This window comes from Zingiber officinale, chromosome 1A, assembly GCF_018446385.1.
Source record: "Zingiber officinale cultivar Zhangliang chromosome 1A, Zo_v1.1, whole genome shotgun sequence".
NCBI classification, from domain to species: Eukaryota; Viridiplantae; Streptophyta; class Magnoliopsida; order Zingiberales; family Zingiberaceae; genus Zingiber; species Zingiber officinale.
In genome coordinates, this window is record NC_055987.1 from 101,179,985 (window position 1) to 101,193,898 (window position 13,914).

Sequence of the window (13,914 nt, forward strand, 5' to 3'; positions counted from 1 at the left end):
TAGACTCGATAAAAGCTCGAATAAGCTCGTGAGCCATGAATATATTCGTTAAATAAAACTTGAGCTCGGCTCGATTATAAACGAGCCAAATTCAAATATCCAAAAGTTCGGCTCAGCTCGGCTCGTTTACAACCCTAAATATATATTAGATCAATTAAATAAATTAAAAAAATTCATTTAACTAAATAAATAAAATTGAACACACATATATATTCAATTTGTTAATATTCATGAATCATGAATAATATTGGTGAAGCATATTTATTAATAAAATTCTTATCACTTGTTAAATAAATAAAATAAATAAATAAATAAATAAATTTATATTATTAAGTTTAATAATTAATCAAATAAAATTAAAATATAAAAATTTTAAGTAATCAAAGAAACTTAAATTAAAAGTTGAATAACATTTAAATCAATTAAGTCAAAGCCAAATTAAAACTAAGTACAAAGATCATAATAAAAAATAAGTTAAATTTAAATAATCATTTTAGACTCAACAATATAAAATTTGGCTCTGACTTGACTTGTTTACCGTCAGTTGAATCGGAGCCGTTTGGGATTGAGCGAACCAGTTTCGCCTCGCCGATCCTATCGTTACCTCCTTCCATGAGCGTGAGGAAGAGTGAGTGATCCGATCAAAAAAAAAAACAAAACAAAGAGAGGAAGAGTGAGCGATAATGGCGGAAACTATTGCGCCGATAGTGCAGCTTGTGGCTTCCACGATTGCTGGTCCAATCGCGAACGAAGGACAGAATCTGTTGACGGTCGAGGAGAAGGTGGGCTGGCTCCGCCGCGAGCTCCGAAGGATGCACTCCTTTCTCGCCGACGCCGAGAGAAGCGCCACCGACGACCCTCAGTCGTCGAGGTGGATTTCAGAGATCCGGGACCTCGTCTACGATTCCGAGGACATCATCGATGCCTTCGACGCCATCGGTATGTATCCCGTTGCCTGCTTCTTCTGCCACTTGCGATCTCGGCACCAGATCGGTTCCAGGATTCTGGAGCTCAAATCGAGGCTCGATGAATTTTTCCGGAGTAAGTCGGACTACGGAATCCCCACAGACGGCGGGCCCAATTCGGACGATCGGTGGATCCATGGTCTGCTGGCTTCTTCCCCTTTGATCCATCAAGGGGATTTTGTAGGGTTTGAGAGCCATTTTAATGAGGTGATCGATTGGGCGATGAGCGATCGGCAAGAGTTGAGTGTTCTGTCTTTGGTGGCCATGGGAGGCTCCGGGAAGACCACTCTTGTCAAGAGAGTGTTCAATCACAACGTTGTGAAGAGGCGCTTCGATCGCTTGGCTTGGATATACGTCTCTAAATCGTTCCGGATGCGGAACCTCTTCAAGGAGGTCGCAAAGGGACTGATGACGATGCCGTCCGAAGAAGTCAACGCCCTGAACGAAAAACAGCTGCAAGAATTGCTCTTGGAAACCTTGAAGGAGAAGAGATTTCTCCTTGTGCTTGATGATGTATGGGACGCCAGTGTGTGGGAGGCGATCCGTCTTGTCCTGCCCAGGAATGAAAATGGAAGCCGAGTGATCATCACGACCCGCAACAGTGCGGTGGCTTCCTCCATTACTGAGGTCAAGAGCTGCTGTCATGAGCTCCAGCCACTGTCGTTTGAGCAGTCATGGGAATTGTTCTGTAGAAAAGTATTTCCAGAGTCAGAGCCATGTCCTGATGAGCTGAAGGAGGATGCAGAAGGGATTGTTAAAAACTGCCATGGCCTTCCCTTAGCGATCGTAACAATAGGCGGAATGATGTCGAGAAAGGGACGATCACAGCTGGAGTGGAACAATGTGCTTGCTAAAATGTACAGTAATCTCATCGGCAATGAAGTTGAAGTGCAAGGTCCTCTTTTTTTGAGCTACAAGCACTTACCTTACCCTCTAAAATCTTGCTTTCTTCTTTTTTCCATATTCCCTCATGACTCAAACATTCGGAGCAAGAAGTTGATCAGGCTTTTGATGGCAGAAGGTCTAGTAAAAGAAGGTGAAGGTGAAGGTGAAAGGATGGAAGATGTAGCTGAGAAATACCTTATGGAGCTCATTAACAGAAGCATGATTCAGATATCTATATTGGGTAGCACTGGACGAGTTAAGACCTTTCGAATTCATCACCTTATCCATCAATTGTCTATATCCATAGCCAAAATGCAGAGTTTCTCAATTGTCCATGAAGATCGCCGGGCAAAACATCCAAATAATGCTTATCGAATTTCATTACAAAAGAGTTCCTATGATGCCTTGAATAACACTGGTGAGAAAAAGCTTAGGTCGCTGTTTGTTTTTGGTATAGATGAACCTCTTCACATCAATCATAGGATTGTAGATAAACTTAGGTTTCTTAGAGTACTTGATCTTGAAGATGTTTGTTTATTCAAACTACCTAATGAGGTTGGCAATCTAATTCACCTAAGGTATTTGAGTCTAAAGGGAACCAGACTCAAGATGCTCCCTCTATCTCTGAACAACCTATTAAACTTGCAGACACTTGACATTAGAAGGACCAGGCTGAGGAAGCTGTTATTTGAGATAAATAATTTGAAGAACCTGAGGAATCTTGAGATGAAGCAAGGGGAGAAGAGCATCATTATACCATCACAGTTTTCGCAGTTAGAAAATCTTCAAGTGATAACTGGCGTACAAGCTGACCAGGCCGTTGTTCGTGGTGTTGGAAAGCTGACCCATTTGAGAAAATTGGCTATCGAAGATATTCAAATAGAAAATGTATCTGAATTGTGCTCCTCAATCAATAACTTGCCTGGTTTGTTGTCCTTGTCCATGTACTCCATTGATGTTTCTACTACACTAGAATTGGAGAAACTGAATCCTTTATCTCTTCAGAAATTGCACATAGCTGGGCGTTTAGAAAGATTGCCATCTTGGTTCAGTGGTATCAGAAACCTCACGAAATTGAGATTGGGTCTAACAAACCTATCTGCAGATCCATTTGAAGCCTTGCAGCAACTCCCCAATCTGGTTTTTCTTCAGTTGTATCAGGCCTACCAGGGGAAGGTCATGAGATGCAGCCACCATGGGTTCCGAAAATTGAAGATACTAATATTAACTGATCTAGAAAAATTAGAAGAATGGAAGGTAGAAGATGGAACTCTGCAGTGCATTCAGGAGATATGGATCATGTCATGCTTAGAATTGAGGAGAGTTCCTCCAGGGCTCAAGTACCTTGTGACACTCTTGCAGTTGAGATTGGTAAGCATGCCACAAAATTTTATCAGCAGGTTGAATCCCTTGGGAGGGGCAGATTTCCCAGCTATCAAGCACATTCCTTCCATTCAGGTCACTTAGAATATATTTTATAGCCTTTGCGTACCTGATTATGGTTCCATAAGAATGACGACAGAGGGCAGATGATCATTCACCCTCTTTACCTTCCCAATTTGTTACTGGCTTGACTCGAAGGTCATCTTTGTGAGATTGGGCAATTATGAAGTGGATGAATCAATGTCCTAGTATCTCAGTATCAAGCATATATAGTTATGTATCTCCCTGACCTCAAATACTAGCCTGGAAAGTTAATGGAAGCCAGTGGTATTTACTCCAACATCATTTGCTGCTTGCTTAGAAAAGATGGGAGGGATAAGAAATCAGGACAAGCTACTTTTGTCTTCCCAAATTGTACAAGGATGACATGAAGGATGATGTTTGATATAGAGATGATATATTGTTTAGTGGAGTGCTGGACTTAGCAGATTGAAATGGTAAATGCTGAAGCTAAAGCAAATGGAGCATAATATGCCAACCTGTTTCTAGATCTGCCTTTCACTTTTGGACAAAATTAAGAGTTCAGAATCTCCTGTACCACTCATTGAAGTTTATTTTATTGGGTGTTCACCAGGCTCTCCCATAATCTTGCCCAAGACTAACTTTCCTCCAAGTTTATTTTATTGGGCGTTCACCAGGCTCTCCCATAATCTTGCTCAAGACTATAACTTTCTTTCCAATGAAACGCCACAATAAGTTATGGCAAGATTCAGTCACGTACAACAACTACGCAGGTTCTAAGATAGATTTACCACCAGCAATGTTTTGCAGGTAATTCAGTCGTGTAGTTTTTTGATAGATTTACCACCAAAGATGTTTAGCAGATAAAATTATGAAGTTTAAGATTGACATTCTTTCTAAAATAGTGATGGCTGTTTTTATTAGGCATCCGCTCCTTAACTGATTCGTTCTTTGGTGATGTTATTCTTAGATCTCTTGTTTTGTTCAGTGAGACAACACATACATAACACTTATCAGTGCAAAACTTACACATGTATATTCTTTTTCTTTAGAGAATTGCCATAATGGATTTCTGTAGTTGTATATAATTCAATAAAAAATTATGTTCTAAGGTAAGTTTCTTTAGTAACATAATTATGACATGAACACGAGAGTAGACATAACAAGAAATCAAATGTACACATGACTTCATCAATTAGGATGCACATGGTGACTAATGATGAAATAATTTTGTTTAGTGATTTAGATCATTAGGTATATAAGATTGGCACAAAATCAAAAGGCGCCCCTAATTATCCATATCACCTAAAGGGTGCCCCTCTTTCAAAAATTATCATAACACTATCCCATCCATAATTTGATATTTGAAATACCCCTTTGTGCTCTACCTTGGAGCAGCAACTTTGACCAAGCTTCACCACTTTGGAATAGAAACTTTGCCCAAGGATACACCACCTTAGAGTAGCTTTGACCAAAGCTGCTTGAAGGTAGAGCACAAAAGGATATTTTCGGTATCAAATTATGGATGGGATGTTGTTTTGATAATTTTTAAAACAGAGGTACCCTTTTGATGATTCGAGTAATTTGGGGGTGTCTTTTTGATTTTCTGCCTATAATATTTTGTCCTTTATAGGAGGAGAAGAGATGATATATTCACAGTAGTGTTAGATTCAATTTATAATGACCAATGTATTGTAGATTGAGCTAATAGATGGGCTAAAATTTCTTAAAGATAATTGCTGTCAATTTCTCATCACTCTATTCGGTGCTTTATTAATAGGTACCAATATATGATGATGGCATATCTGTGAATGACACAAACATTGACTTCGAGAATTCTCAACCCAATCTCGACTTCCAGCAGCTGAAAATGCTTGTTGATCCTGCAATGCGACTGGCTCCTTCCCTGGGCAGATCAAAATCTTCATTTTGATCCAGCGGATGCTCGTAGAGAGCATTGAGATTGGTGTTCTTGGCACAGTTGCACTTTCCGATTCGTTTTCAGAAACTTGTACAACAGTCTATGGAAGTTAATTGCACTGATAAGGAAGATTAACATGGTTTGGTATGGTTATGCTATTTTATTTTATTTCATTTTTGAAAAGGGAGCAAATGAGCAATACGATTCGTGCCAAGTTTTGTAAGCCTTAACTGAAAGCCCGAGAGAGAATTTTATTTTCCTTTGGGTTTTTAGTCAAAAAGTGCGCTCAAGGCAGTTCTTCAAATGTCAGATCTCTCTTCGATTAATCAGCTATCGGATCTTGTTGGAATGGATCTATAGGAATGGATTTGATGCTAGAATCAGATCGTCAATAGCTAAAGTCAATGTCCAACTAGCAAACTAAGCTTTGCCAATAACTTATTCTGTTTTTTTTTAGCACAATATAGTTCTCATTGCACAACTATTTTACTGTGAATCATTTGATTTTATTGGTCTCTTAGGAAAGATGAAACTAAGCACATAACATTTTTTTTTTTGGTATAGAATCATTTGACTATATTGGCCTGATGAAGGTTAATTTGCTCACAATTTTCGTACAGAAAGCTACTTGTAAAGTTGTTGGCGAAACAACTATATGAAAATTTATAGAAATCATATTCTTGAGTTCTTGATAGTTTGTCTATAGAACAATGGGTTTGCGCCAAACTACATTACTTATCCATAGAAATTCCTATCAAGGCCCTTCATAGGATTTATATTTCTTCCAATTAGGGAAGAATGGTCAATAATGAGTATTCAATAAATTAGTTGAGTTCACACTTTTTTTTTAATTAAAGTTGCAAAAGATTAATTACCTAATCTACCAGTTACTTCTTGATGAATAGAAGTTATACTATAGATTTATCCGGTAGATATTTAATAGAAAAAAAATGATTATTTTAACCAAATTAAGTTAGAAATGGTTTGGGTGGACCAACAACAATGAACTTAGAATAGGTTTCTCTAAGGCATTATTGTTAACTTAGAATAAGTTAGCACTAAGTATCTAGTTTACGCCACCTAATTTTAAGGGTGATTGGATCGGTTTAGTCTTATAAAAAATTTTCATCAGTCATTAGGATAAATTAAAAAATTATCACATCAAGTGACTCATCAACATATTAAGAAAAACATCTTAGTTATATCTATGTTAACTTGAATTAGCATATTTATGACTGAAGCATAAGTATTAATCGTCATTATTATACTCATTCTTTTATTATGCCCATCTAATCATATGCTTAATTATAATCATAATATGTCTATAAATCGCTAAACTATAAACATCTTAGCACATATTTAAATCCATCTAAGGACCTTAGTCAAGATATCTTCCCGTTTAAGTTTAACATAGATGCAATAATTGAATAGGTATCCATCATATCATTTCTAATACTTATTTCCAAGTATATATTCAGAATAGGGATGGATCCAAAATTTAGAATTTGGACTGGGGTTTTGATCTATATATATAAAATAAAAAAATATTACATTTTACTGTTCAACAAAATAATTATACAGATAAAAAAAGAAAGAAAGAATGTCTTACCTTCTTCAACAGTCTTGTCAATAGTAAAATAAGATATGTTCTTGTTAAAAAGGAAGGACTTATTGGTTAGCTAAAAACAATAAAGAAAATGGAAGGAGGATTGCGATTCTTGAAAAAGAAAAGATAGCTATTATTAGACAACTAAGGTACAATTGAGAAGAAATAAATAGGAAAAGTAATGGAAAATATCAGAAGAAAAGAAGAAATTGACAAATGAAGGTTTGCATGTGAGGTAGTGGGAGTGAGACGGTGTGTAGAAGAGAATAATAATAATAAAAACAAGGAAAGAATAAGTTTTTAAAAAAATTTCTTAACACGTTTTAAGTCGATTCAATTTAATTAATCTAATTAAACTTGATTTAATTATAACTTTACCAAATGAATCTAAATCAATCTTGATTTTGACCAACATATTTCATATCTTCTCATCTACCCAATTGATTTTGTTTGACTCTAATATGATTTTAAATCATGTGACAAAAGACGATTTACTTCCCCCAATATATCTGTCAATCCGTCCTTAAGTCAACACGGAGGAGATAAATCACTGATAACTATTAGCCATTAGTACAGGTAACCAAGGTATAAGAAAAATATGTTCAAACGCATTGAATTTCGACTTCATATGACAATATCTTATATTTTAATCATCGCCTATATTTATTTAATTTTTAATATATATATATATATATATATATATATATATATATATATATATATATATATATATAAAGTAATTAAGGTGTTCGTTGGATCTTTGGTCCAATTTAATATTAATATTTCTTTTTAAAATAAATTCATATTCATTGTACATCATATCAATAAAAGACAATACCAATACGAAGGTTGAAAAAATTCATCCAAGAATCAAGATTCATATTCATATGCATTCTAATCACAATGTCTTAATCTCTAATGACAACTAATTGGAAGTTACTTTGAAATTCTCAACTTCCCATTATTATACATTATTATTTTCTTTAAGACTTATCTTTTGATTCAAAAAGTCTTTTTTTAAAAGAATTGAACGAGCAATAATGACATGATTTTTGTTGTCTTTTATCATAATGGAAAAATCCAATGTGGACAACACCTTCCATTACGCAATTGGAGACCACTAATTAACTCCCTAGGGACAAATTGGCTCACCATTGGCCCCACTTGTTTCTAGTTCCTATAGCAATCAATCAGCTATCACATTTTAATTTATATGCCCCAAAATTTCCAAACCAAATCAATAAAAAAATAATACTCCTATTAGTTAAAATCATAACAATATTATTCCAAGTTTTTAAATAATTAATTAATTTAACATAAATTAATACAAAAAATTGTAGACTTTCTTCAATTTAACTTAAATTAAAATTTAAAAATTTACCATATGCGTCCAATGCAGTACCTGCTCCGTGGTGGGACTGGCTTGGGGGATGGGTCCACTCCGCTGGCGTTCGTTGACCAGGGGACTGGCTACCCAGAAAGGAGAGCGGACACGCGGCGCTCCAGCACGAGGACACGGCACTGTTTCACGAGGGTCCACAAGTACTCACACGCGCTATTCGTTAGCCGTCCGTGGGAGGGTCCCTATCAAAGCGCCCAAACTTGTCGTATGGCGTCAGTTGAAAAGGTTAAGAATAATCGCTTAGGAGTGAATTATTTCCTGGAATTAATATAAATTTCAAAAAGGGGAAAAAAACAGAAGTTAATAAGATTGTAATTATTTCCAGTACATATATGTAATTTTCTTTGTTTAATTATCGAAAGATTGTTAAAATCTAGCCCGATTTTTAGAGTAAAATGTATAAATACTTAAATGAAGGAAAATTGAGGGGGAAATGTGTAAATTGATACCTAATTTCTTTTCCATTTCCGAAAATTGAGAAATTTAAGACATGTTGACAAGCACACTGCCGTTTTTCCGGCAGTCACAGACGGGGCAGGTGGCCACCGCCGGGCCGCAGGCGGCGCAGACGCAGAGATGTCGGCAGGGAAGCAGCAGCACTTCCGGCTCCCTCTCCCCGCAGCACCGGCACGCCCTCCTCGCCTCCTCCTCGCTGTCGCCGCAACAGCAGGACTCGGCGTCCTCCGCCGCCGCAGCCTGCGCCTTCACCGTCGCCGCCAACGTCCGCTCGAGGTCGGCCCGCAGCGCGAGGGCGACCGCCTCGCTGCTCCGCGCCAATTCTCGCCACATTTGGTTCTCGACGCAGAGGCTCTTGACGCGCTCCTCCAGCGCCAAGGTGACCTTCCGCTCCCGCTCCACCTCCTCGTCCTTCTCCTTCAGTCGCTTCGACGCCGCCTCCTCCGCCGTCGCCAGGATCCGCCTCAGCCGCTGCGCCAGCTCCATCCTCACCTTCGCAACCTATTCCACACCGGTAAAAATCTCATCTTTTCTCCTTCAAAAGCATAAGTCTCCAATCAATCGATAGTTCAATTACATGATTAAGGATGAGGCGGTCGAGGTGGAGCAACTGCTGCTGGACGTTGGAGGAGAAATCCTCTCCGATGAAGGAGAAGCTCTCGCGAGGCCGCTTCCCGTAGAGGCCGCCGTTCTCGGAGGCAAGCAGAGCAGATGAGTCCCCGAGGGGGAGCAAAGGTCCGGCGTATCCCAATAATTGCATGTCGTGGATATTTGATTGATCCTGATCGATACCAGAAACAATTTCCCTGCAACAATTGATCAGTTAGCTTCATGCACCAAGAAAAGGAAGAATTTTGAGATGAGATTGAGTAGAAACATACTGGTTTCCTAGAAGTTGGGAAGCGAAGAGAGGAAGAAGATGATGAGCTTCAACAGCCATGGAAGGTGCTTATAGATGGTGGTGGTGGTGCATGCAATTGAGATGGGTGTTGGTTTTGGCAAAGAGTACAGGAGTAGGAACAAAAAGGTGAGCGAAAAAACAAAAGAAAATTAAATAATAATAATAATAATAATAAAGAGGATTTGGTACAACTTTAGACGACCACGTAATTGTAAACGGAGCGTGGGACTGAGAGATAGTGATCTGTTTCTTTCAGTTGATTGATGGAGGCATTTGGATAAAAACAAATAGATTGGGATACATACGGAAGTATCGAGGCGTGCAAGGTGCATGCACCGGCGAGGGACGCGTGGGCGGGCGTCGGCAGAAGGAGACGCCGCCCGTGGCCGCCGTGAATGGGCTACGCGCCGCCCACGGGAACTTCCTGAACCCACGCCACGCATGGGGCCGGCACCGCCGAGGAATCCATGATGATGCAGATTATTTAACTCCTGGGGCCGTTGCCTCTCATCCTGTCACCGTGTAATGCCAAAATTTATTAAAATAAATTAACCATCTCTTCTTCCATAAAAAGCAGTTTAATTATGAACAGAGAACCTAAGCATAAACTAGAGTTGGGCATCAATCCACCTCAGTGGTCCTAAGGCATGTTTAAGTAGATTGATTATCTGAAATGCTCTGCATCTGCCTTCTTTTTTATCTAATTTCTCAAACGCTGGATGGCATTCATCATTCAAAGCATTTGGAGTTTCACCGTACCATCACGCGATCGATGACCACTGTTCACCAACAGCACCGTCCACTCCATTTTTTATTTTCCCCTCAGAATCGCTGCTTTCGCATTCATGCAAGTCACAAACAAGAAAGAAAAAGATGGAAAGAAAAAGAGCATGTGATTCCTTTTGTTGAACCATTGGATCTCCATTATTACCTTCATTAACCCAACCAACACTCTTCTCCACTTTTTGTCTAACTACCAAACTTCACAGGGTTCTCGAAACACACTCGAGTCTAAAGTCAATAATAACCGGAAAAGTAATTAGGATGAATTGATCCAAGTGTTGTGGGTGGTGGGAGGGTGGACCAAATACCTTTAGTGGCTCAATGAAGAATAGTCGAGTTGATTGTGTTCAGAAGGCTCACATGTGTGCCACCTAAAAAGGGAGAGATGCAAGCAATGGGCTTTCCTCCCTCCATGAGAGACTAAGAAAGAGTACATCTACAACTATCGTGTTGATGACCTTTGCAGTGCCCATAATGGATATTTTGGTTGTCTAGTTGGATTTCACATGGAATGCAGGATGACAGCAATAACAAATATCCTACCTTATAAGATTGATCAGTGTCACTTTGCTATATTTATTAGCACTGTAGTCCCTCAATGGGAGCTTTGTGTTCATTTTAATTTTCAAGGTGTGGTGAAGCAGGTGGATTCACGATCCAACTCAGGACCTTGACTACTCCAGCTGAGTGTCGGTCAGTAAATTACATCGGTACCTATACTGATTAAACAGATGTTAAACACAGTTGATGAACTGATCAGAATTAATGAATTGGATCTTATTAAGTGCATGATCTTTATCGTACACATCCAACTTGACCAACTAATTCAAAGAACATAGTGAATAGAAAAAGGCTAAGAGTAGAGGACCACATGCGCGTTTGTTTGGTGCATCATCCTTAAAGGAGTAACTGGAAGCACCTTGACTTGTGGGCACACCCTTTCCCTCTGGACCTAAACAATTATGTGACCAGCCCCACCACCTTTGCCTTGGTTCTTCCACCCATTTGTTAAGAATCTCACTCACCAGTCACTACTCTTCTCTCCCTTTCATGCCAACCTTTCTTCACTCGCTTGTTTTTCTATCCTCTTTTTCATTTTTCTCAATGGTACCATGTTCTGACTAAAGGGGAAGGAAGAGAGGGAGTCGTGTTCTCAACGACTCGACATGCCCAAGCACAGAGAAGGTTGCTTGGGTCACAATTTAAGAGTTAGTTGAGGCAGGTTCCATGCTACCACAGACCTGCAAGCTTCTGTTTCTTAACCCCATCGTTACTTCGTGGAACAGAAACATTCAATACTTCCACACTTGAATGGAGCACAGCTAAGAAGAAACATGTGGGATTCAGTTAGACAGTAATTATCTCTTCAGAAAAGAAACTTGATATGCATGGCGCAAGATAATTCAACTACGAATCAACATCAACTAATCTAACCAAGAAACATACAACTAAAGATAAAGAATCATACTGGCCACAACTTTGAAGTTATTGTGATCATTACGATTGCAATGCAATAAAAGGTATGGCAAAAGAAAAGAAAGAAAAAAAAAAAAAACAGCAGATGACTGGACCGAGAACATGGGAAGCTAGCTTACCTGCAGATGCATGGCCGGCGATTAAAAAAATGGAAGCCCACATGTTTCCCAATCTCCATAACAAGCTGCCATCGACGGTGTCATGATGCAGGCCTGAACATATACAGACATGTGCACAGTTCTCAAATTTATGTTTTAACCTGTTACAGCACTGAGAAAGAATTGTCAAATAGGACAACTCAATCAATGTCAGTCGTCTCATGCATCCATTAAACAATGCAATTAGGTGTGAGCATGGGTTAGATAGCGAGAAACAGGTCCATCTCAACAGCAATGCAATGTTTAATCTGACAAGCAGATCTGAAGAGTAGAGTTAGTATTCCTTTTTTTCTCAGAATGACACAAACTAGCTGTTAAGAAACTGTTTTGACAAGATATGCTACCAGCATAGCAAGTTTAGGCTTTGTAGACCTACGGAATACACAGTTTATTCATATCTAGCTACCAGTCAGATATTTACCATATAAATATGCACATGTGCAATAGTAGAGCATATATGTCTTGAGTTTTCAATCAACTTGTCTTTATCAATTTATCTCTTGGGATAGATTAGATACAAAGTTAATTTTCTTTGGCCCAGTTTTGTTTGATTGAAATAAAAAGAATCAACCTAATGAGAAAGAATAAGATATCTTTTCAAAAAAGATGTGAAAGGTGGGGAGGAATGGTTATCTAACCATCTCCAATTATATAATTGGTATGTATATAAAACTTGGATAGTATTTGTAGTAATAGACCCACTGAAATTTGGTTACAAAGTTCACATGTAGCTGAAGTTTTCCCAAGAAAAGTCATTGTTGGTGAAAGTAACAAATATAATTACAGCATATTAACAACAACAAACAAAACCATCAAAGTATTATATTACGTACACGACTATGCAAAAAGAAGTCACAAATTCATCACCATTCAATAATGAAAACAAAACATTACTGTCGAAACAAAACAAAATGTAGTCATATATATGTATTTATACAAACCAAGGACAGCTTCGGGCTATGTCAATTAGTTAGACTTTGAACTTGGTGAGGATGTCAAATGCATGATATATAACATAGCATCCATTTGTATCACACTTATTAGAGACTCTAGGTTACTCGTGGTGGTAAATGAGTCTAGTGAACTTTGGTTTTAACCTTTCCAGAGCATGTGGTTTAGGATTGCCAACGTGATGAATCGGTTATCTCATTGGGATGCGACAGGTCATGAGACAAAGAGTATCGTGCTCTGATATACGTCAATGAAGTGAGTGAATAACTATAGAACTTCTACTGATTGTGTTTAATTTCTACCACAGATGAGAAGCTCTTAGAACTTCCCCCAATCAACAAACACACTTACTAATGGTCGCTACTAATTAGTATCCTCAAACCAGCAACAGTTATATATCTTCATGACGATTTCCATATGTTAGTCCAGCTAAATACCCACATAAATCAAACATAGAACGCGACACAGCAAAATTAACAAGGAAAAAGGAAAATACGTTTTGAACTTGATCGAAGACGTATGATTACAACCAACCTTTGACCCATATACATATTTCAAATGCAAAGTCAAACACACCCTGTTTGTTAAAAAAGGAACATTTTTTTTCCTATAATCAGGACACTGCTGAATACCCTTGCGTGAGTGACTGATGTGGTGTTGTAATGGAAGAGGACGGTGTACGAGCTTGGCCTCATTCTTTGGAGAAGGGTTCTCCTCCTTGGGAGAACCCTAGATCTTCCATCTTTATCGATCCATCCATCTACGGAGCAAGAGAGCGCTTCCAAGAACGCTACGCTATAAAGATAAACATCTCTTCTCTCAATCTCTATATATTGAGTTGTAGTTTGCTTCTTTCTTCGTCTCTTGGTTGTATCTGTTAGGATCTCTTCGTACGGCTAGAGAGGGGGGTGTGAATAGCCGACCCCAATTGCTAGCGTTTCTTTCTACAAACTAGGGTTAGCGCAGCGGAAACTAAATGCAGAAAGAAAACAGGAGAAGAAATCAA

General features: G+C 38.6%; 2 protein-coding genes across 4 annotated transcripts; one reads left to right on the top strand and one right to left on the bottom strand.

Moving 5' to 3' along the window:
* The first annotated feature begins 542 nt into the window (after window positions 1-542).
* Window positions 543-5,630, top strand: LOC122027683 (disease resistance protein RPM1-like). Its single transcript, XM_042586690.1, has 2 exons — window positions 543-4,064; window positions 5,035-5,630. The coding sequence occupies exon 1, from the start codon at window positions 684-686 to the stop codon at window positions 3,315-3,317; it is 2,634 nt and encodes an 877-aa protein (XP_042442624.1). The 5' UTR covers window positions 543-683; the 3' UTR covers window positions 3,318-4,064; window positions 5,035-5,630.
* Window positions 5,631-7,831: 2,201 nt separating this feature from the next.
* Window positions 7,832-11,935, bottom strand: LOC122027694 (probable BOI-related E3 ubiquitin-protein ligase 3). 3 transcript variants are annotated; one of them, XM_042586699.1, is made up of 5 exons: window positions 11,919-11,934; window positions 9,521-10,052; window positions 9,217-9,445; window positions 8,633-9,140; window positions 7,832-8,441 (listed from the first exon to the last, which is right to left on the bottom strand). In XM_042586699.1, exons 2-4 carry the CDS (start codon window positions 9,577-9,579, stop codon window positions 8,667-8,669), a joined length of 762 nt encoding a protein of 253 aa, XP_042442633.1. In that variant the 5' UTR covers window positions 9,580-10,052; window positions 11,919-11,934; the 3' UTR covers window positions 7,832-8,441; window positions 8,633-8,666. The 3 variants fall into 3 exon arrangements, with proteins under 3 accessions (XP_042442633.1, XP_042442644.1, XP_042442638.1); XM_042586710.1 differs by having other exon boundaries at window positions 7,850-8,365; window positions 11,919-11,935; XM_042586704.1 differs by lacking the exons at window positions 7,832-8,441; window positions 11,919-11,934 and having other exon boundaries at window positions 8,606-9,140.
* Window positions 11,936-13,914: the final 1,979 nt, after the last annotated feature.